Source organism: Phalacrocorax carbo, chromosome 2 (genome assembly GCF_963921805.1).
Source record: "Phalacrocorax carbo chromosome 2, bPhaCar2.1, whole genome shotgun sequence".
NCBI classification, from domain to species: Eukaryota; Metazoa; Chordata; class Aves; order Suliformes; family Phalacrocoracidae; genus Phalacrocorax; species Phalacrocorax carbo.
Window position 1 is genome coordinate 38,035,226 of NC_087514.1, and position 22,886 is coordinate 38,058,111.

Genomic DNA, 22,886 nt, shown 5'->3' on the forward strand with positions numbered 1-22,886 from the left:
GGAAAGATTATTCCAGTGGCTGATTGTTCTCATTGTGAAAAATTTTCCTCTTGTGTCCAATCGGAATATTCCCAGCAATAACTTGTACCCGTTACCCCATGTGCTTTCCATGTGACTCCTTGTAAAAAGAGAGTCTCCACCTTCTTTGTAGCCACCCTTCAAATACTGGAACATGGTGATAAGGTCTCCCCTAAACCTTCTTTTCTTGAGGCTGAACAAACCCTGTTCTCTCGGCCTTTCCTCACATGGCAGGCTTCCCAGCCCCTTGATCATCTTTGTGGCCCTTCTCTGGACTCTCTCCAGCCTGTCCACATCTTTTTTGTATAGCAGGGACCAAAACTGAACACAGTATTCCAAGTGTGGCCTGACAAGCACTGAGTAGAGTGGGATAATGACTTCTTTATCTCTGCTGGTGTTGCCCTTGTTGATGCAACTCAGCATACTGTCCGCTTTCTTTGCCACAGCAGCACGCTGACATTGTGTGTATTGAGCACACACTCATATTTAGCTTGTAGTCCACCAGGAACCCCAGGTCCCTTTCCACAGAGCTGCTCCACAGCCAGCTAGATCCCAGCCTGTGCTGCACTCCTGGATTATGTCTTCCCCAGGTGCAAGACCTTACATTTATCCTCACTGAACTTCATAAGGTTTTGCTGAAAAATTTCAGAGGCTGGACTATCACAAAAGCACAGCATTAAAAAACAGGAAGAAAAGGCACAATGAGTGGCTTATTTGCTGACATCATTAACTATTTTGTCTGCAAACACTATTTTGCAAATATGATCTGTACTTCTGCACAGTCATGAACTGATGTTATTCAACTTCTGTAAAATGTTTCCATGAAACATTAATAATTTTCTCCTCCTACAATGAATAAACAAGGACTTTGCAAACAAATAGGACTCTAACCACAGAAAACAATGAAACCTAGACTTCTTGTTAGGCCCACAAACGAAAGCAAACTAACTTGTCCCAATTTTGCAGAGCTCTGTAACACTGGCATCCTTATTTTGCTCCAACAGGAAAAATAATATTCCTAGAAAACAATAACTACAGGACATACAAACATACTTGTGGAAGTACTAAATTTGTGAGGAGTAAAATATCTTCACAGTCCAGAACAATGGAGATATTTTACCCAGCATATGCAATTCTTTGTATAATTTTCACATTTTTGCCTAGCATCAAAGGGGAATAAAAACAAAGTGTATTACTACTTTTGCTGTTCCATGCAACCCTGATCCTTGGATCTCCATCTCATCTATAAGCACCAGCCTCGCCCACAAAGCAGGGCTGTTTGTCAGCCTGGACTATTTTGGTGAATAGAAAAATGATGAAACAACAAAAGTTTGCCCATTTGATCTGTTCTTTCTTCATTCTCCTCCCCTCTCTTTTTTTTTTGAAATGACAGTAATCAAGAGATGGCCTCGAAGTACTGTACATTAGGCCATCAAGTCATATTTCGTCCTCATGTCTATGTACACTCATCATCATGACAGTAATTAACAAAGACCATTAATACAGGAAAAAAGTGAAATAAGGTTGTAAAAACAGATAGCATACGTAATGAAGAAAGCAGGTTCCAACTTCATGCTGCGCATTAGGTTCTGGCTGTAAGCACTCCTCCACCAGGGACAGGAAGTCTTTGTGAACTGCAAGAATATCTTCAATATTTGAAAACAACATCTGCAAAAGAATAAAACATACATAAATAAAACATCAGGTACAAAACGGAAGAAATATGAAATTAGGACACTAACCTTAACTGTCTCTTCTGTGACATTTTTATCCACTTTGGTGGTAGCACATTGGATCATCCGGTGAAGAAAAGCCTGCATGAAACAAGAGAATGAGGAAAAAGTTATTTTAGGAAGACTTGAACAACTTTTGGCATTTTCTGCTTATAATTTGTTTCCCAAATTTCTTATGCTTTGGATACAGAAACACAACAAAATATTGTTTGGAATCTAAAACAAGTATTTTATTTATAAATCATTTAGTAGGCCTGTTATCCTAACATGATATAAAACCCTATCTACATAGTGTTAAAAAGAGTTAAACAGTGAAATATTAATGAAGCTGAGAAACTGAACATGTTTTGAAGTACCACGTCCACCCTGTATTCATATTACAATCAAGCAAGAGCAAAATGAGTGATTTTCAAAATCTCACTCCAGCACTTTACAAATTGACTACAAGACAAAGCCGAAATAAGCCACTAATTTCTAAATTAAAACTAGTCAGGAGATACTATTATGAAATGTAACTTTCACCATAGTAACCACAGGTAAGATTTCTGATGCATTAATAATCAAACCTATTGTAAAGTAAATTCCCTTAAATAACAGTCAGCTGCACCTGGTTTTGCTTAATTAAAATGTTCCCTCCTCCCTCCCCAAGATCTCATCCTTGGTGATCAAATGAGAATTTAGTAATACCACTAATAAAACACAAAAAGAAGAAGCTTTCTTATATATCACATTTAAGAACTGAACCGCAACAAGAAGAGAAGTCATTCCAAAATAAATAAATCACATTTCAGGTACAAAGTATATAATTAATCTTCATTAATTCATTCTGTGACAGACTTGGGTATATTCTGAAGATATCTACACACTGTAGACTAAAATCTTACATTGACAATTCTTCACACAGACATGCATATCCTTTAGTCATTAAAAACTGGCACCACAAGTGCACAAATGTCATGTCTTTCATAACCATTTAGCTCCAAGTCACTGTGCATTGTACACTGTACACGAACTCATCTAAATTCTGGCGTGGTGCAAATTCCATAAAAGAGGCAATAAATAACCCCTGTGTAGAAGGATAGCAGTCACAGCATCCCTTCTCTTCTCTCTGCTGGGACTTAAACATTTTCATTCCCAAGCAGTGATCCTTCGTCTGCTGAAGAGGACTATGTAACTGGTGTTACACATTTTTATTACTGAAGAGATAATTCTGTTTATTTCCTGGATAACTAGATTTAAGTTTGGAATACTGCCAGCACATTATATGTTTCGTATCACTCTCTACAGGGATATAGATTTTCTACTTCTTTAAACCCCTTTTTTTCCTGACTATTTATGCTTTTTTTTCTAATGCTTTATTGATGGTAAAAAATACCATTAATTTATTTGCAGCAGTTAACTGTTGGTGGACGACAGACCTTTATATCCTTCCTTGCTATGAATATCCACAGGGGTTATGGCAAATCTACTGTACACATCGCCTGTACAGTGCACAACCGATCCCACATAGAGAAAGCCTTTGTAACTGTATGACTCTAAATTAATTTTTGAAAGTTTTCACTAAACCAGCCAACAGTACTAAATATACTTCAAATTTGAGAGAGGGGAAAAACAATCACGAGAACTACCTCAAACTCACGTCTGTCATCTCTCTCTGTTCACATTATTTCCCCATAGACCAAACATACTGCTCACCCACACTTATGTTATCCCAGAAGATCTTCATTTCCTGTAACTGTGAAGGAAGGTGAACATTCAGTTGGCTGAAGGCGAAACACAAACGATCTGGGAACTGGGGCATTAGTTATTCTCGAGTGATTCAAGACTCTAGCTGAGAGTCATAAGGTCAAGAAGAGTATACATCAGCTGCAGTAAACAGACCTGTCCAAGCAGCACTGTCCCAGACCCCACATCTGGCAGAGGTTATCAGAAACTGAATCCAGGAAAATCCAAACTCTCGCAGATCCCAGACACAAGTCACTAATTAAGGTAGGAAGGTCTAGGACGACTTCAGTCCCTTCCAGCAACTTGGCACAGGCCCATATGCTATGTTGCTGTACTCTTACTGCACGGGTAGTATAGTCACAATGCCAGTCTTCCCTGAAGATTTGCCACCTGTTGTTCCCATCAGTAGAGATTTGCTTCCTGAAAAAGTCACTATGTCCCACAAATCTCTGACTCCATACACACAACACCTCTGTTCTGGGACTTTGCTAGGGAGAACAGACAGGTGTCATCAGACAGGAGGATGGAGAAGTAATTGCTTTTGTTACAGTGTAAAATAACCTTAATCCAGCACAGTGACTATGGAACTCATATGAACACAGAGTAGGTCTGAGGGAGAGATGACTATTCAAAAGACTCCAGAGTTATCTGAACATCAACTGAGGGCAACCAAGAACAGGTCTTCAAAAATCAGTACACACAGAAAAAGCAGGTCATTTGTAGACAGCTTTAAGGAGGACCCCAACATAGAAATAACAGACCTTAAAAGGAAAATATATAAGGATGCCCAGAAACTGTGCAGGACTTGACAGCGGCTGAGCTAAGAGAAAAAAGTTTATAGAAGCTTTTTAAGCTAAACTACATAAATTATTACTAACCATAGAAAAAAACACACCTGTGAAAAAATGAAGGAAAAGTAAAATGGACGTATCAGCCAGTTTATGATTCACTAAAGAACTGGACACCCCAAAAGAAGTCAGAAGCTCCTCTGAAATAGCACTGAGTGGTTTCTAAGAATTCTACCATAACTTCAAGTCTGCTGCTCAAAGTCCTGACTTGTTACTGAGCACCATATTACTTGAAGGAGCAAAGCATTACAAATTGCAAGGACACACCTAAATAGCCCCCACTCCCGGACTGAGCAAACAGCTGTAGCAATCCATTGGCATACATGGTTCCCGTATTCATCAAAAAAAAAAAAAAAAAAAAAAACAAACAAACAAAAGAAAAAACCAAAGTGAAAAATCAGCTCTAACTTAATGCAATTTCATTTATCACACACACATTGTCACTAAGTCATGACTCATCTTTGTTTCCTGGTGCATACTGCACGTCTTGCTGAAGTTACAAGATTCATCTACTTTAGTGTAGATCTGTCTTAGCACAACATCAAGCACAGAGAATAACATGTATCTCTGTGCACGTCAGCATTCCAGACCTTTGTCACCTGCAAAGTCATCTTCAGCTTTCTTAAATCTTTTCAAGTGAATTCCAGAATTTCCCTTAACTTACCTTCAATTCCTAGTTTTCTCAAGGAACAGTAAAGCCATATGGTTTAAACATAACATAATTTTTCATTTTCATCTTGTGCTACCAGCATTCTAGCTACATTGCTATAGTACAGGGGTTTCCCCTTGCAGCACTGCAAATGGAGATCCACTGCCGCTGGCACTCTCTGCCAGCCACACTCTTGCTGATTTCCTAAATTCAGAGTTGAGAGACCTCCATGAAACATTCCAGAGGAGCAAGATGGCTGCGTGCCATAAAGAGCAGTCTAAATTTAAAAGATCGGATGAAGAGGCAAGATAGAAGAAAGGATGTTTGTAATTTACATTAAAAAAAAAAAAATCTTAATCCAATTTCACTTGCCAACTTTTAGAACTGTCTATGGAAAACTCTGACATTCTAGGAATATCCTTGAGTCACTCAGATTGCTACAATCCTTGCCCCCGCAAAGTCTGAGATTGAAATTACAAACCTAAACTTCCTCAAGCATCCTTCTGGAAACTTTGTTAGCACAAAATGGCACCTAAATGATCAGTTTATAGCTGCTTTGCAGAAGGAGAAGAAAAGCCCCAAAATGCTGAGAAAATTCTAAACACAAACAGGCACATCTTTAGAAGTTTGACGATCTTTAGAAGTTTGATGAACTTGCAGACCAAAACGTGGGGTACCAACTAAGCCTTTTGGAATAGGGGAGCAGCTACACGTAAAATATATAAGATAACAGTTTAGGGCTAACGTTCCCTAACTCCAATGGGGACATAAAACACTATTTCTGGCTATGACTTAGGGTCTCTGTGCCACACTGTAAGGAGGAGGGCAATTCATCTCTACCTTAGAGAAATGTGGCAAAGAATTACACAGCACATTTGGAGAAGATTCCATACTAATAATATCAGTGAAGACAACTAAATCCTTTTTTCCACAGTTGTGTATGTGTTGCTTCAAAACTATTTTGACATACTTTTCTGTACTAGTCCATGTTCTAACTATTTTACCCTTTGCCTGACGCTGCTGTAACACACTACAGGAAACACTGGGACTGAAAAGTCAAACATAAAGACTGAAAATCCAAATTCAAAGAACTACAAAAGAAACTGTTCGCTATGCAAAATAAACGCTAATGTGTTTGCCTGTCTGTTGATCTGCTGCCATTTTGCGAGGCAGCATGTTTCACAGAGAACACACACAGTTCCTGTTATGGGGATTTTACTTCTGGTCTTTTGAAAATAAGAGTAGCGTTGTTGGGTTGTTTGGTGGCAGCTTTTTTTTCCTCTATAGTTGCTCTGTGTGTCGTTGAGAAAAAAAAAAAAAAAAGAAAAAAAAATAAAAACACCACCCCTACAGATAGCACAAGAAGCTGCCAACAGCACAAATGACTTCTCTGACATCTGGAATGAAATCAGGGAAGACAAAGAAGTCTGCCTGCAGAGGATTCCCAGGGCACAAAGAGTCTTCGCCTTCTTGATAGATAAGAAATTAAGTCCTGAAATTATATCAGAGCACCTGGATCACAAAATATATGTAACTCTTTTTCTGAAAGCAATCATCCTACTTTTGCAAGCCTAAAAAGAAATACTTCTTTATTTGTTTGAAAAAAGAATTAAAGTTGCTTTTTTTTTTCCTCTCAGAATTCTTTTAATATTGTTTCTACCCTTAAATCTATACTGTCATAAATGTAAACAAGATGGACTGCAAAAACATGTATATTTTTAATATGGTCATTTCCTGTATATTTTCACATTAGGAAAACCAGAACAAAAGCACCCGATCTGTCATATTGAAGTCTGCTGCATAAAGCTAGCAAAATGTTTTATACATTAAAACTGAATAAAATTTTATTTTGCAAACTGTCAAAATACAAAATCCTAAAAGAAACACACAACAAGGAAAATATTCGTATATTAAAATTTTTATGCGTTTTCACAAATTTAGAAACACAAAGCTGAAATACTTGTGGTTTTTATGTTTTCTCTTTACATTCTTAGTGTATCTGTAGGCATCTGGGCGGTGGAATATATTTTGCTCTTTTGGCAATATTCAAAATGATCCTAGAGAGAACCCCAAAAGCTATACTTGGGAAGAAAACTGCTCAAGATTATAGGTCACTAGCCAAATGTATTTTCTTATCATGGCTAATTCAGCTCACAAACATTGAGGTAGTATTTTGCCCATCAGTCTGAGTCTTTGCACACTATAATTAATGCACGTCATATTCTGGGTCCCAGAAGAACACGATGCTGGTTTTGTTGAAGCACTTTTGCTTGATTTTGCCACCAAAAAAAAAAAAAAAAAAAAAATCAATAGAGAAGACTCCAGCAGCAATAGCAGCTGTGGTAAGGACTGTGTGCTTACCCTCCTCTTCCCATTAACCTGTGCCAGCAGCAGTAGCTGCTCAGGCTGGCTTCTGCTACTGAACAAAAGACTCTTCTCCTCTCTCCAGTAATTCACCAGCTGAGGCACCACCTGTTTCTCCCATCTTGCCTGCAGAACTGGATGAATCACAAGCAGCAGAGAGAGCATCAGCCAAGGTCAGATATATTCTTTCTCCCTACTGTACCTAGAGCCACTTTCAAAGCTGGCTTCAGATTCTGTTACCTGTAAGGACAGGGGAATAGATGGACCACATCTGCAATACTTTCCTTTCTAGTGCCAATTTCCTTTCCACAACTGACCAAACCATTCCTTTCTCCAGCCATCTGACCCAAAGGGGCATCAGTTTACCTGAATTACTTATTTCCTTAAAGTAAATAAGAACTTTTAGAAGTACACACACACAAGAAAAGGTGATTGAATTGACAAAACACAAATCTTCATAACCTGCTCATACATGATTAGCATACTGCCATATTTTGAAATAATTGTAACCCTTTGTCTGTCACGTATAATTTTTTTCTGCTAAAGTTATTCTCTATCATAGCAGAAAATGTATTCCAAGAGATGAGCAAGAAAGCCTTTTCTCACCTTGTCCTGTATCTCGATCTTTATTTCTGCATCTCCCTAGTCACTGACTATTTTTCAACTTTTTACTGCACATCTTGTTCATCCTTTTATGCCCGCTGAGACTCCTAACTCAGTTTTCTCCTTTGACGAGGAAGTACCCCCTCAACTCATCTCCCCCACCTCTAAAATCACCTGAGTTATGACTGTGCTTTCACTTTTGATCCCCTCCTTCCTTTTAGCTCCATAGCAGATGAAAGAGAGAGATTTATAGTCAAAGTCCAGTTTCCCTCAGCCAGGCGGGAAGTCAGATGTCTCCACCCTCTTCCTTGTACTGAAGCCATTCTCAGAAAGATTTAGTACAACCTTTTCCTGACCCAAATGAGAAGATATCTGTTCCCTTTTCTTCCCATATGTCAAGAATCCTGTCACCCATAACCAATATCTTCATTTTGGGAAGCTGGTTTTCTGAGGACTAGCTATGCTCTTGCTGGTCAGTACAAGTTCAGTTGATGAATGATGACGGAGTTACTCTCACAACTGCAGTTAAGATCACGCCTAAGTGAACTGCCAAATCAGAGGCTGCATGTCAGGCTGGCTCACACATACTGCTGCAATCTGAAGCCACGTGCAGCATCTATATTTCTTCTTGATTAAAATATAGCTTAACTAGAGCTTTAGAGAAAGGCTATACATTGGCATAAGGGATGAATGCCCATCTGCAAACTGAGCAGAAGGCAGAGTCTGTCAAATGCTTTTGGCAAGTATTTTATGCAACATGAGCTGCTGGTAACCTGGTTCTTATCCCATTAAAAATGCAAACAGGTTAGATTCTGGTCTCAGCACCACCAACGGACAGTTTTTGGAAGGGTAAAGGGAAAAGAGGGATTTGCCTGTCCCGTGTGAACTTCTGAACAGACTGCTGAGATTGCAACAGATAAACCAACCGAACAAGGGGCGTCCGTATCAATAAAGAATAAAATGTTTCCGCAGCATGTTTGTGAAGAAAATACAAGACTAATCCTTATTGTATTTTATTGTCTTTTGAAGATTTCCTGATGAAGAAAAAGATACTCTGGATTGAAAAATGTTCACATGTATGTGGAATTCCCTCTGGTAATATGTCATATGATCCTGTTGGTGCGTTTTACAAACTCAGTAATATGCTGCTAGTCATACAACTGCTCTTGTACAACTCCAGCAGGAATGGAAAAGAAATGACATCTACAAAGTTTACCTCTCATAAAAATCAGCAGTTTCCTGAATTTACAGAACACTAGGTTCTGACCGGGAAATCTCAGTGAATTCAGCTGTGTTCACTACCACCAAATCCAAACAAAAGAAACTAGGAAACCTTAGTGCAGTTGTAGATCTGGAAGTAACAGTATGTTGCTATTAAACAGCGATCATAATCAGAACAGAATTCATACATTCTAAAGCTTTCTTCTTCATAGTATAGTTTCTGCTCCTTTTATCAAGGCATGTATGCTTATTCTAATAAATAATAAAAATATTTTCTTGAATTTGCATTTAATTTTTACTCCAAAAATTATTATTTTTCTAAACATTTCTTTTTAGTAGGAGAACACCAGTCTGAAAGAATTAAACTTTTCCAAGACATTTTGGAGACAACTTTAAAATTCTACACATCAAAATATATTTCTTTTCAGTTTAAAGCATCTCATGAGCTTCAGAAAGTCTAAAATGGTCAAGATGAGAAATACGTTTGTCACAATTACCCCTCTGAATTAATCTTTTAGATTTTCTGATTCAATTTGATATAGAAATCTTGAAAATATTACCAGAAAGTCATTTTCTGCTGATCCCCCTTCGTCTTTCCAAAGTTTTTTTAACACGTTTAAAAACAAGTATGAGTCTTTTGTGATTCAAAAATATCCATGAGAATTAAAGAAGCCATAATCTTTATCATTAATTATGAGAAACCTGAAATAACAGATCATATCCTTACTTTCAGAATTAAAATTTAAAGCTGAATAAGGGAGGACAGCTGACTCAGCACCAATGAAAATGCAATATTAAGTCATTAATGATTAAGGCAGTTAATTAAAAAAACCCAACTGTTTTACCTATAAACTGAGAAAAATTGAAACTATGACAGGTGATCATAATGGAAGCCCACTGAACCCTTTTTACATGCTCAGTTTTCAACACAACACATTTTTTTCTAATATTGGATTGCACAGTCCTTAATTGAGTTTATTTAACATTTAATGTGGTTAGATGCTAATTAAGAATTAGTGTTTGAGAGTTCTAAAATTTTTATTGCAGAGTTGTATAAATAAAGTGTACTTCTCAAATACTATTTAGTGCCAATTCTGTCTGCCATTTGTATTTGCACACTTATGCCAAGAAAAACACGAAGCAGGGGAGAGGATGAAACAGCAGTTTTCTAACCCAATTTCAGTTCTTCACAAAGTCTACCGTGAAGCTGTGAGTACAATACTTCTAAAAAGTGTCCTCCTGATCACAGAAAAAAGCAGAAACATCCCATTTAAGTTATTTTCCAATCAGTAGAAATCAGAATGGTTCCCTACATAAGGAAACCTCTCTTATGTCTGGGATATATACTCCTAATTCCTATCACTTGCCATTTAAATAGGTCCTGAGATAATCAAATGGCACAAAGTTAAGAGGCTCATAGGCTACGACACCTCATTTCATGTAACAGTCATGCCACATTTCTGAGTCTTAATAAGACAATAGTCTTATTTTGGAAAAATTCCCAGACACTGATATATACTCTGGCTTCTCCTAAAAATACAACAAACCGAGAATCTGCATAATCAAAAGACATCCAGGTCCATGCTATGATGATGTTGCTATTCAACTGCGTTGTGAAACATCTTCAAGGCGAAATAAGGCTTTAAGAAAACTGTATTACTTAAAATTACTTATTTCACAGAGAATTAAGATGCTTTTGGCTTCTGAACTCATTCAGCCACTAGTTTAGCAACACAGACAGCACCGCAGAATTACTAAATAAATACAAACTGTAAATCATAAAATCCCATGAAAACATAGCAAATATCCCAACCAAAAGCAAGGCTTTACTACTGTCAGCAAAAGCTAGGGTATACAAAAAAAGCATCAGAGAGAGCGAGCTCCCAAGAAGTACAACAAAAATTAAAGTTAATCCGCACTTTTACAGTTATCCCATGCACACTTAATCCTGCCCAACAACTTCAGAGAAACAATGTACCAGAACAGCCAAAGCAGCCAGAATGGTCATTAAAGTAGGCTTTAACGATAGCCCCCATGAACAAAGTGGCTGAAGCATCTCCAGAATTTGATCCTTAATTTGAAATCCAAGATGCTACAGCCCACACTTTGGATTAGAACCATTCTGACAGCAGATCGTCTTAACAGCAATTCTCTTCCTATGCAGACACGTAGATCAGTTAATTTTTGATGCAGATGTTCAAGGACATATTTGAATTCAGGTAGATAAACCAAGCAGAAGTTCTATATGCCTGCCTGGGTAAAATTACATGGGTTTGCAGTTTTAAATTTCTTCCCAGGGCAACACACAAGACTGAATTCACTCATACTGGTAAGCAAGGCTGACCAAAGCAGTTCTTTCCAGTAAGGCTGACCAAAGCCATGGTAATTTCTTAAGGCAAGAAGGTCTGAAAAAGAAATAATAATTTCAAAGGAGAAACACACAACTTTATTATAAGAAGCTGGCAAACACTGTATCTCCTGGAATATTTTGCCTAAATTTTAACTTCTTTTTCTTGGGAAATGATCAAGAGTAGAAAGGTTGAACAAACTCAACAACTAGCCTACTCTGCAAATTGCAAACTGGTTGCAGCAGTGAACTGAGGTTTACAATTCCTGTGTACCGGCACAGACCCAGCTCTCAGGTTTGCAGGGCCAGACCCCCAGCACTTCTGATTCAGGATCCCACAGGAATCAGTGACATTCAATGCAAGAACATGACCCCATTCAACTGGATCTTACTGCAGTGTAAAAGGGTTAAATTACAACCAGGAATGATTCTACACTGAAGATATTCTGATGACAAGAAATAGCCTTAAAATTCACCTTGAAAAACGAAAAGTATTTTAATTAAAATACATTAATTTTTTTTAAAGTATTTAATAGACACTGCAGTGACACATGTATACTTACATGATTTGTGACTTTAAACTCCCATTTCTGACCAAATATTTTAAAGTTTTGGGGAAAAAAAATTCTTGTATCGTCAATGGAAAACAAGTGTGATTATAGCTATGTAAGTCTTGCAACCTGGCTTAAAAAACTGATTTTTTACTTCAAATCAGATCTTAAATATAAATAATAAAATCAGTAAATGAGGAAACTACTGGCTTCTGAGGATTAGATGCCAATGTTAGTTGTCTTACCTCTATCCGAACAAGAACACAAAATAATTTAAATTTTGGTATGGTTATTCTGCACACAGCTTCATGCAAACAAAAGATTGTTATATGCCCCTATTGCCTGCCATGAATTGGTCTCATGAATTTTCATCTGCCTAAAAGGTTTTGAGTCAATTTCCATGGAAATGCAATCATTAATATTTTCCTGGCTTATATTTGATTCATGAGATGCTTCAACTCTGCAAATGCAAAGAATAGTTCACCTTTAATTTCTTTATTGGCTTGATAAGTATCAGAACAAGTATAAGATTTAAAAAATTTAGCTGTCTGACTTTTTTTCTTTATGCTACCATCTAAACATCTGCCAAACATTAATTATATCACACGATATTTGCATGCTAATCTCAGTTTACATCCATCAAAGAGGTTTAATTTCTTGAAGGATATAATGATCACCAAGGACATGATTTTAGAAAAATATATGGAGTATGTTCACACCCAGAATAGAGCTGCAGGAGTAAAGCCATACCATTTGAATTTATACACACTAGCTGGATTGCCCTACTGTCAAACAAATTCATGATATCAAGAAATATGGACCTGGATCCTACATGCATGCTGGGGAGAAATAACCCCACAAACACACTCACAGGCTTTAGTTCTGTCATTGGTCCTTTCTTTTCTCCTTTCCCTATTCAAGCACAGACTTTTTTTGTAGGTCTTGTGTAGGTCTATATACAAAGCCTGTCTTCGGCTTTGATGAGTTCCCAGCATAATTGCACAATTTCACTGAACCGTCTGTGAAGCATGTGTTCTTCAGGAACACAAAGATTGCATGGCTGTTCTTGCTCCTTTCTTTAATTTTTGTAAGGGAACAGAAGACAAAACCTGATTACAATACAATTTTAGTTGCCTTCTTAATGAAATTTTTTGTTTGAAGGCTGGGACCTTACGACGAGAGAGCTTATTATTACATTTTCCTGAAATAAGAGCCTCAATTTTTTAGGTTATAGTCAAAAGCTTTAAATCATCATCCACTTGAAGCAGGGAAGATTTGGAGATTTTTTTTAGATATTATATCTGTAAAAAATAGTACAGGAAAAACTGCCACTCCCAATCAGTACGCAGGGACAGCTTGTAAGAGTGTTACTTAAGTTAAAAAAGGAAAATATTCAGCTGTCACAAAATCACACGAACCACCCTCCTCACCAAACTACCTGCACCATAACTGCAGACAAGTACCAGCAGAGCACATTGGTGGCAACTGCCGTCTGCTACTACTCAACGGTGTCTGGCAGTGCTGAATACTGCTCGTACCAGGACAAAAACTTCTTCACCGAAAGGGTTGTCAGGCATTGGAACAGGCTGCCCAGGGAGGTGGTTGAGTCTCCATCCCTAGAGGTATTTAAAAGAAGGGTAGACGTGGTGCTTGAAGATATGGTTTAGTGGTGGACTTGGCAGTGATAGGTTAGCGGTTGGACTTGATGATCTTAAGGGTCTTTTCCAACCTTAACGATTCTATGATTCTATGATACTGCTGCTTACCAAGACACTCACACTGATAACACAAGCAACTGAAGTCTCACAGAGTCTTTCCACATAAGGTTACATAAGGATATGGAACTTTTTTTTTTTATTTCAGTCATGAATTTGCTGTGAGGAATGTACTTTCAGTTCCTACTCTCCAAAGAAAAAAATAATTGCCTAAACCATTCAAAACTCCAGATACCAGACTTCTAAGAACAACACAAGGGAACAATGGTTTTAGTGGGACCAGGAAATCAAGAAACCATAAATAAATATTAAGTATTGTGTTCCACCATCTTCAATAGCATTGGATCCTGCAGTCCTTCCTCTGGGTGAGGAAATGACGCCTCCGCAAGTCTTCCTCATGTCCATAATAGACCACTGTAGTTTGCCATACCTGGGCAAACAGCAGGCATTGAACTTGCAGCCGGTGAGCCACACACTGGCCCATCTGCTGGGCAGTAAAAGCCACTGTGACCACAGATTCATTTCTTGACTACAACGTGCTGCTCCTCCACTACAAAGCCTGATTTCTCCTTTTTAAGGAACAGGGTACAGCTGTCTCAGAGATCACCAAGCCATCTAAGCTATGGCACTGCATGAATGTAGGGGTAGAGTTAGCCTGAAAAGGCAGGCAAAATAGCTGGAGGAGCAATACCATGGCTAGGGAGCAGCGTTAGGAGGACAGCTGATGCCAAGATCAAGTCTGACAGTCTTCAGGTCTATCCATGATCTTTGTAGAAACCTCTTCATCTTCCCACAGGAAGGACCAGCAGCAGGGAAGCAAGTGAGGCAGTGAGGCCAAGGAAAGATGTTCTCTACTAATGTCATTCCAGATGTGCAGTATTCACAATACACCAAAAATGAAAGGAGGAAAAAAGCAAAACTTGCAGGAAAACAGGTTCGCTTCCAATTAGGAAGAACAAGCCCAGAAGAAAAATTAATACTTCACACGCACAAATGAAGAAGACACTACACTAACAAGCTGAAGTCCTGTCAGAAGGAAGCAAAATGAAAAGTAGATTGCTTGGTCTTTCAGGATTAATCTTACTTTTCCCAAAGTGCCTGTTAAAAAGTTACTCATTGCTAGACTTAGACTTTTTCCAGTGGCATGTGAAAGAAACTGGGATGAGTACAGAGGAAAAGCTGCTAAATCCAGAGTAAGAAACTTTCCACAAGATTTTTTGGGTTTTTTTTGTAGAAGAGACAGAGTTTCATTTCAAAATATTTTTCTAGCCTCTTCTACTGTGAAGACTGCAGTGCAATGATTTACAGAATGGATGCTATCTCTATACACAAACAAAACCATAATTCCCATGAGATTTGACCTTCACCTTCCATCCAGAAATAGTATGGCAAATTACATAGCAGCAGCAGCCCACATCCTTAAAATATGTTTGACTGAATTATGGAACTAAGCGCTAGTCTTGACTTCTCAAGTTTGCAAGGGACTGAAACTAACTAGAAGAATAAAATACACAACTAAAGCAAACAATTGTTTGTTAGAAAACAAATTTCAGCAACTAAATGGTGATGCAGTTGTATGTACTGTTGAATTTGTTCTAGTTAAAAAGAGGAGCTAAAAAAATGCTGAAACCAACTTATCATTACATCAACTTGAGCAGTGAACTACAAGCTGTCAGGAAGTTTATCATCCTGTTTGCTGACTATAATTTGGCTTGTTGTGTTTTGTACTGTGTTCCTGTTCCTTCAACTCACGTCCTCCAAACAGGGCAAGGATTGGAGTCTCACTGCCTGTACTCCAAACACTTACCCAGCCCCTATACTTTCTTATCTTATTATTAAGAGTGTTGTAGGGCAGAAACAGCTTCACATTTTCCCTCAAATCTGAGGGAATGAGCAGACCTGGGGCTCATTTGGCTAGAGAAAGGTAACAAAAATGCACCTACATGAAAAGCATCCTAAATATACTGGACATTTACTGACCAAACTTGGGGCAAATATTTAGGTAACAGGACGTGAATCTGATCCATTATCATTTAAAGAGAAAAAAACACTGCTGGTTCAACAAATAAAATAAATTGAAGTTTGCAATTAGGCCTCTATTTTTTTGGATGTTATGTTACATTTTAATCCTATTTTTAACATTATTTTTTATGGACTTTCCTTTCCATTAGTACAGTACTTTGCCAGAATTACCATCCACAAACGTGCAGAAGAAAATCACAAATCCACAACACAGTCTCAGTATTGTCACTACCATTTTTGCCACAAGAGCAAGGATAACCCTTTGATGACCAACATGGGATACTGCTCAGTACATAATTGATTTTCTCCTATCATTTGAATGGTTTTCTGCAAATTCTGTTCCAAGTCCAGGATAATGCGATTAACTCTACCACACAGGAGCTAAGGAAAAATTTAAATCCTTATCAGTAATACTGTAAGCCTTCTCTCGATGACCAACTCAAAAGCAGCAACTTTTGAAATACAATAGTCATCACAGGAAACTGAGCTCCCTTATTAATAAGATAAATCAGCTGAACAACATGAGTTGACAGGTTAGCATGAAAGAAAAACTAATTTGGTATTAGGGAATATTTCCTTCTCTCTTTTGTAGTCTCTGCCACTATCTACAAAGCACAATAAGCACGCATCATATTTTACTTTCTGCATAAAGAAAGTCAGCATCCAGGAGTAAGAACACTGAACAGAAAAAATTTCAAGGAGGTCTGATAACATGGCAAATACCACACACTTTCTGTCTGAACCCTGAGTAGATGGCATCCTGGTCATATAAAATAGAGAAATATAACATTCTTTGTAACAGAAAACCCTTCCAGAGGTGCCTCCATTTAGCCTTAAGGTCAACCTGGCAAGGTTGTAGTGGACAGAGCTGTCATATACAAAGCTGGAAATTTAGACATCCGGGGAGCTAAAGGGAACTCATAGACACAGGACCCCTTCTAGAAGCACCAGAAGGCTTGTCTCATTTTCCAAAGGGATGGGTGACATCCAGATATTGTTTTTCAACTATCCTTTTAGACAGCAATGAAACTTCTTTTCCATTGTCATCCAAAGAAATTGACCAAAGGAAAAGAGCACAATTTCCTGCCTATTTTGAAAAATCAGAGTTCCCCTAAGGAACAAAGGAGGGTGGAGGCCCTAACACTACTGAGTCCTTCTGGACCAGAGTAAGTGCTCGGAAATAGGCAACACTCTCAGCATGCTGACCTAAAGCAACCAGATCACACTCAAATAAATAAGCCTGACAGACAAATGAAAAATAAAATAAGAAGTATCCATGTGCAGAAGAGGTGGGCCAAACTGAAGACAAATCCCCAGTGAAGATAGAGCTACTCCTGGCTGAGCTACCCCCAAGCAGCTGAACACACCAGGCATGCTTTGTGATGCAAACACAGAGGATTTAATGGCCAATGTAATTTTCTTGGTCATGTGATGTTATCTAGCACTGCACTGTGTATTTTCAGACAGATAGTGGCCTTGGCCATGGGCCTTTTTTCAAGGGCTAAGGCAGGAAAAGGATCAGATTAACAGCTAGATCAGACTGAGAAGTCAACCAAAGTACATATCCTGTCTGTCAAACATCTGGTATGTGAATGGGGAACAATGATTAGCATTGCTTTACACAAATATCTACCTACGCAACTAATTATCCTCAAGAAAACAGGACTAAATCATTCCGTAAATACCCTACAATAATATGTATTTTTATTTTCTCTTCCAAAAATGAGACATCTATTTGAAAAGATTTCATAACCTGCTCCCATTCAGCAAATGGGCAAGAATATTCTAATTGCACAGCCACCTTCCCCACAATACCCATTTTTGCCAAATTTGTTCTGCACATGAAAAATTCCAGAAGCAAAATTCTGGATTACAGCGCACCGTAAACACAGAAGGGTTTCTGAATGCACCTTGCACAAGTCCCTGTGCAATGCTGTCAGTCCATCCCAACAGCTACTCGACACTCTTCACTTGAGCAGTGTAAGGTCTAGAAATTTCCCAAACTCAAGAACAAGTAAAGTTGTCAATAGCCATGGGCCTCTCATTTCTACATACTCAGATTCTTACATGGTCCTCCCAGGCTACTCTATTAGGGAATCCTCTGAGAAAACAGAACAAAACAAAGCAAATCTCTCTTCTTCATGAAATGTTCAGCATTTATTGAAACTGAATGCATGTTTCTGCTCACCACAAGGGAGAAAAAGGACCTGCTTGCTTAGTGTATTTGCCCTGTTTTGTTCGTGTCCTAGATAACAGAGGACCTGAGGTGAAGTTCTGCTCTTACTTCTGCAAAGAGCACTTTTCCAGTTTTCTCCATTAACTCCATGATTTAGATCAAACTCTTAAAGTTCACATATTGTGTCCCAAAGCCTCCATCTCAGCAAGCAAGCGGACTACTGGGTTTCCACTGGATCACACAATATAGTGTTGGACAGGCAAATGGAGGTTTCAAAAAGTCCAAAACCTCCTCTGTACCCAGTAGGAAGTCAAAACCATAGGGCTGGTTTTGAGCCAGGTGTTCCTGGTAATTCATAGATAGCCAGGTTGCTGAGCTATGGGCGATTTAAAACTATTTCAGATTAGGTAGTAGAATTTGTACAATTCAGATAAAGTAATGGAGTATGAACGAGCTTGGCCCACAGTATGGACCAGCCCGTGCAATGTTCATACGAAAGCTCCCACGATCACCAGTAGAAAACTATCAGCAGTTCCTTCAGGCTATTTGGTGTCACAATCTCCTGTGCTGTGAAAATCCACACAAAAGTCTGGAGTGCCTTGTTTCTGAGATTCCTGGCCACTAGAGACAAGCCAAGTAGACACAGTCTTCCCAGCTACTATGTTTAGACTATGCATGTGCTCTGCAATCCCCACAAATGCCAATGGATTAATTTTCAACCACGGGAAAAACATCTTCAGCTTTACTGTTTGCTTCTGGTTGCAGCAAGTGCAAAACTGCAACAACTTGGATAGGAAGGACCACCTACACACATCCGCTTTTGCCTTGCTTCCATGAACCAAGTGTTGCTCTCAGGAAAGTACTACACACCTAGTCACCAATTTCAGTGAAGAAATGTCTTTGAAAAAATTAAATTTTAGTCATCAGTTTGCAACGTTTATCCTGAGTTGACAAATTTTGTTTATTGACCACTATATGAATAACTTACTTGAATGACATTTTGCTAAAAGCTGACTTTTCACTGTGCTTCAGCACACGCATACAGGACCACCACTCCAAAGTGCTTTGCTAGCAGTCTTCACACTCACAGAAGCTGATAAAATGTGTCAAATATATCGACTGTTATCAGATCCACTACCTCAGTAAATAAAATCAAGACATTCTAAGTACAAAATATCAATATGTTTTTCTAGTCATTTAACAGTGATATGGGCCATATCAGAAACTGTCTGGGTAGCAATTACTAAGGCTTCAGAAGCTCACAGCAGACTTCCTGCCTCATCAGTTATTTTAAATCCAAGATATAAGCAGCGCTTTCTTTAGAATTCCTTTATCTCTACGTAAAGTATAACCATATCCTCATCAATCAGTTTGAAAGAGCTTTCCAAAGAAGTAAATAGTGCAGAGGGGGCAGAGCAAAGGCTGATACACGGCACATGAGGATCTTAATATAAAAGCCTCAGTTCCCTAGTCTGAAATACCAAATTTGTTACGAAGTGGAATAATTTCTCTCTGGCTATGCCACCCTTCACAAAGGCTAGACTGCTGCATTATACAGATTTACAAATACACTGTCTCACATGAGGAAGCCCTAGAGGTGAAACCAGTCAGGATATGATTAAAATGATGCATAATTGAGATGATATTCTGTTCTGGGGTACTGTTTTGGGGTTTTGTTGTACTGTTGATGTAGATAGCAGGTTTGTTCCCTTGTTTGGCCTTCCTAATGAATTACATATTCTACCTGTACGGTCCAGTCTCACTCCTGTAGTTCTCATGCTTGAGATGAGCCTCAGGGGAAAATAACTGAGTTCAGTCACATATTTTCCATAAATATGTCATGTTACCCATTTAAAGTATGCTATCTGTATGATGTTAAACTTAGATGCTATTCTAAGCAAAAAATAAAGTCAAATGTCAGTGCTCGATTTTTTCAGGATATTTTCACTTGTAATATTCCCTCATGCATGGACACACCAGGAACTTTTCGGGAATTTTATTTAGACGGCTACAGTAATTTTATAACATGTTTTAAAGTCTTCTTATATGATTCCAAGTATCTGGCTGGGTTTACACGCTGGGTTAGAACTTCAGGATCAAGCTATTTTGCTAATTGAATATATCGTCATCCATTTTCCAAAAGGATAGACACTGTTACTGAAACTGATTCTTCAAACATGAACTTTCACTAAAGCTTGTGCAAGGCAAAATCCAGCATCGACCTTTTACTCTTTTTTTTTTTTTGCTTATCCATACAACTGTATGCTAAACACATCAGATTTGAGTCTCAAAAGCTCATAAAAGTGCTGCTTAATTAGAGATTTGGGATGCAAAAAGAACTGCTTTTCCACAGGATGTAATGTAGTATTTTGGGGAAAAGAGTAATCTTTGAAAGAGTGTATTAATTTAACTTGGAACCACTGGCATGTTCCTGCCTCTTTTTTTCCCCTATCACAACACAGTCAGATTGTAGGAACTTTCAAGGTCCAGCGCTTTCTCCCAAGCTCTGTGAAAACAAAGCCCCAAATGTCATTTCACGCAACCTCCTTCACATGAAAAAGCTGGAGAGAGCAGCCAGAACAGTAATGATGTGCTGATGCAAGCAGGAACACATCCCTTTTTTTCATGATAGAGGAACACCCTGCTTGAAGAGGCATTAGGTCAGAGACCTCAAAGGTGAGGGGCTGGTAGCTAACTCATGACTCAGACAAGGTCAAGGACATTCTCTCCTTACTGGGCCACACCAGAGCACACCCAATGCTAGCGATGCAACATCAGAGAATTAGTGCTCCTATCTCCTTTCATGCATTAGTCAATTATACTTGCAGTTTGCAGAAATGTAGAGTTCTGGATAAAGTCTTATAAAATATCCAGGTGACATCTTAAAAGGAAAATACCAACTCCTGTGAAAAAAGGAATCGTTAAATTGCATAAGACTTACAAGCAGTGCTATCAGAAACATGCCCACAGAGGACTGAACCTGAGGCTGTGCTTGCTGCAAGATCCTTTTCCTGAGTTCTGCTACACCAGCCAGCCCAGCGCTGCTGTCCAGGCACCACAGACAGGGCACAGCTGTCTCGGGGAGCTCTTCCAAGCTGTCCGCCAAAGACAGAAAAGAGGTCTGTGGTTTCTGTTCTGAATGGACCCCAGGAAGTGTTCAGTCAGTACTATATATATTTCCACACATTGTACTTATTCGGTGTTTACTGCAGGCTTTTTTCTGCCTCCCCCATTTTTTTTTTCTTTTTTAAGAATATTGGCACCACAAGTGCAAAAACCATCAGCTTCTCAATATTTGGAGAACAACGATTATGCCTCTGTGCTGAGGCACAGTCATCCAGGGTTATGGAGGCACTTCACAAAACAACACGCTGAGCTTCCACAACATGCTTCCAACATTAAATAACTTCTTCTGCACATTACAGCTGTAGAAGCTAAAAGTGAAACAGGGATGTTACCACACATTTGCAACAAAGCACAATTTTTGTATCTATATAATCAACTGCCATTCTTTGCAAAGAAAAGTGAGTTCTGAAAAAATGCAATTAAAAGGCTTAATTTTCACGAAGAACAATCAAAACTGAGGGGAGTAAAGCCACATAATTCATTAAATCCACTTATGTTCAGCTGGAATACTTATTAAGGCCCATATTCCCATATGAGTTCTACGTAACTGTAAACATACCCCGTCAGGAAGCCTTCAGTGCCTAATAAATCCAACAAGTGCAGAACACAGACACAACTCTGCAGCAAAATACACAGGAAACATCACACCTATTCACCTTCACTACAAAATTTTAATATGGCTTCAAGGAAACACACAGACAGGGCCTTGAAAATGTAACACATTGTCAAACTTCAGGATAATGGTTATGACGGACGTTTCTGCTCCCTGAGCACCATGCAGCTCTCGGCAACTAACAGTCTAATTGATTCATTCAAAAAGAAGAATCTTAGACCATAGTCAATAGTTATACAAGAAGCATTTCCTGATGTTCTTACAGGAAATAAGGCACATCACCGTCTCAGTCACCTTCCACTTCAAGTGCAGAACACATTCCTTTGATTTTGTCTTCCCTTAATAAAAACAGAGCAACAAGAGTATTTAAACAAAAAAACCCCATAACCCTCCTGAAACAAAACACTCAACTGTGCATTTGTTTGGGGTTTTTTTTCCCCCTGCAGCAAAGATAAGAATGCAACGACCATATGACCAATGTTTGTCACAATATTTAGGACATAAATGGAAGAAACCCATCGTAATGTCCGTGATAAAAGAATTTACATAGGGTTAAAAGCTCAAGAGCAGTCTTACTACCCTAGATGGATATTTTTTAGCAAATACAGTTTCACAACAGATACACTGAACTTCCACTGGTGCACAAGTTTTTTGGAACTGTACAGCTTTGAAACCCTCTTTTAAAATTTGTGTTTAAGTGTGTAACCATTAATTGCTGGAAGTAGCCCATTTTGGAAATCCCTTCACTCTTCCATCACAATTGTTTGTATCTTTTCTATGTGTATGTTTATTTCAAAATTCACAGCAAGTCTGAAATGCAAAACTCGCCAGTCCACTTCTTACTGATTGCTAACTCTTCCCTTTAAACTGCATAGAAGATAAAAAAACCTGAATATCCCAGATTTCAAATGGATATTTCTGTGAAGTTTTAAAGTGAATTTTTATATGAAGCTTTTTGCTTTAGAAATTAAGAGATTTTTAAGCAAGGTTTTGAGTTTGGGCAATTCTTATTCCATTAGCTTGGAGAGATCATTCTCCTCCCTTTTTTTAAATAAAAGTCACTAAGAATTTACAATAAAAAGCCACAGTTAAAAAGTCACAGAGTTATGAACTTTAACCACACTACCAATTAACTGCTTTCATGGAACTGTAGGAGCTGTGGGCAGAACGGTGGG

At 38.4% G+C, this 22,886-nt stretch overlaps 1 protein-coding gene across 2 annotated transcripts in view; it reads right to left on the minus strand.

Annotated features, from left to right (window-relative positions):
* The window catches only part of PREX2 (phosphatidylinositol-3,4,5-trisphosphate dependent Rac exchange factor 2), a 189,175-nt gene that overhangs the window by 136,336 nt on the left and 29,953 nt on the right, over nucleotides 1-22,886 (minus strand). For both annotated transcript variants that reach the window (XM_064442581.1, XM_064442582.1), the window contains exons 2-3: nucleotides 1,761-1,832; nucleotides 1,564-1,686 (exon numbers count right to left, since the gene is read on the minus strand). In XM_064442581.1, coding sequence (XP_064298651.1) covers nucleotides 1,564-1,686; nucleotides 1,761-1,832 — 195 coding nt within the window. The remainder of the gene's footprint in view (nucleotides 1-1,563; nucleotides 1,687-1,760; nucleotides 1,833-22,886) is intronic.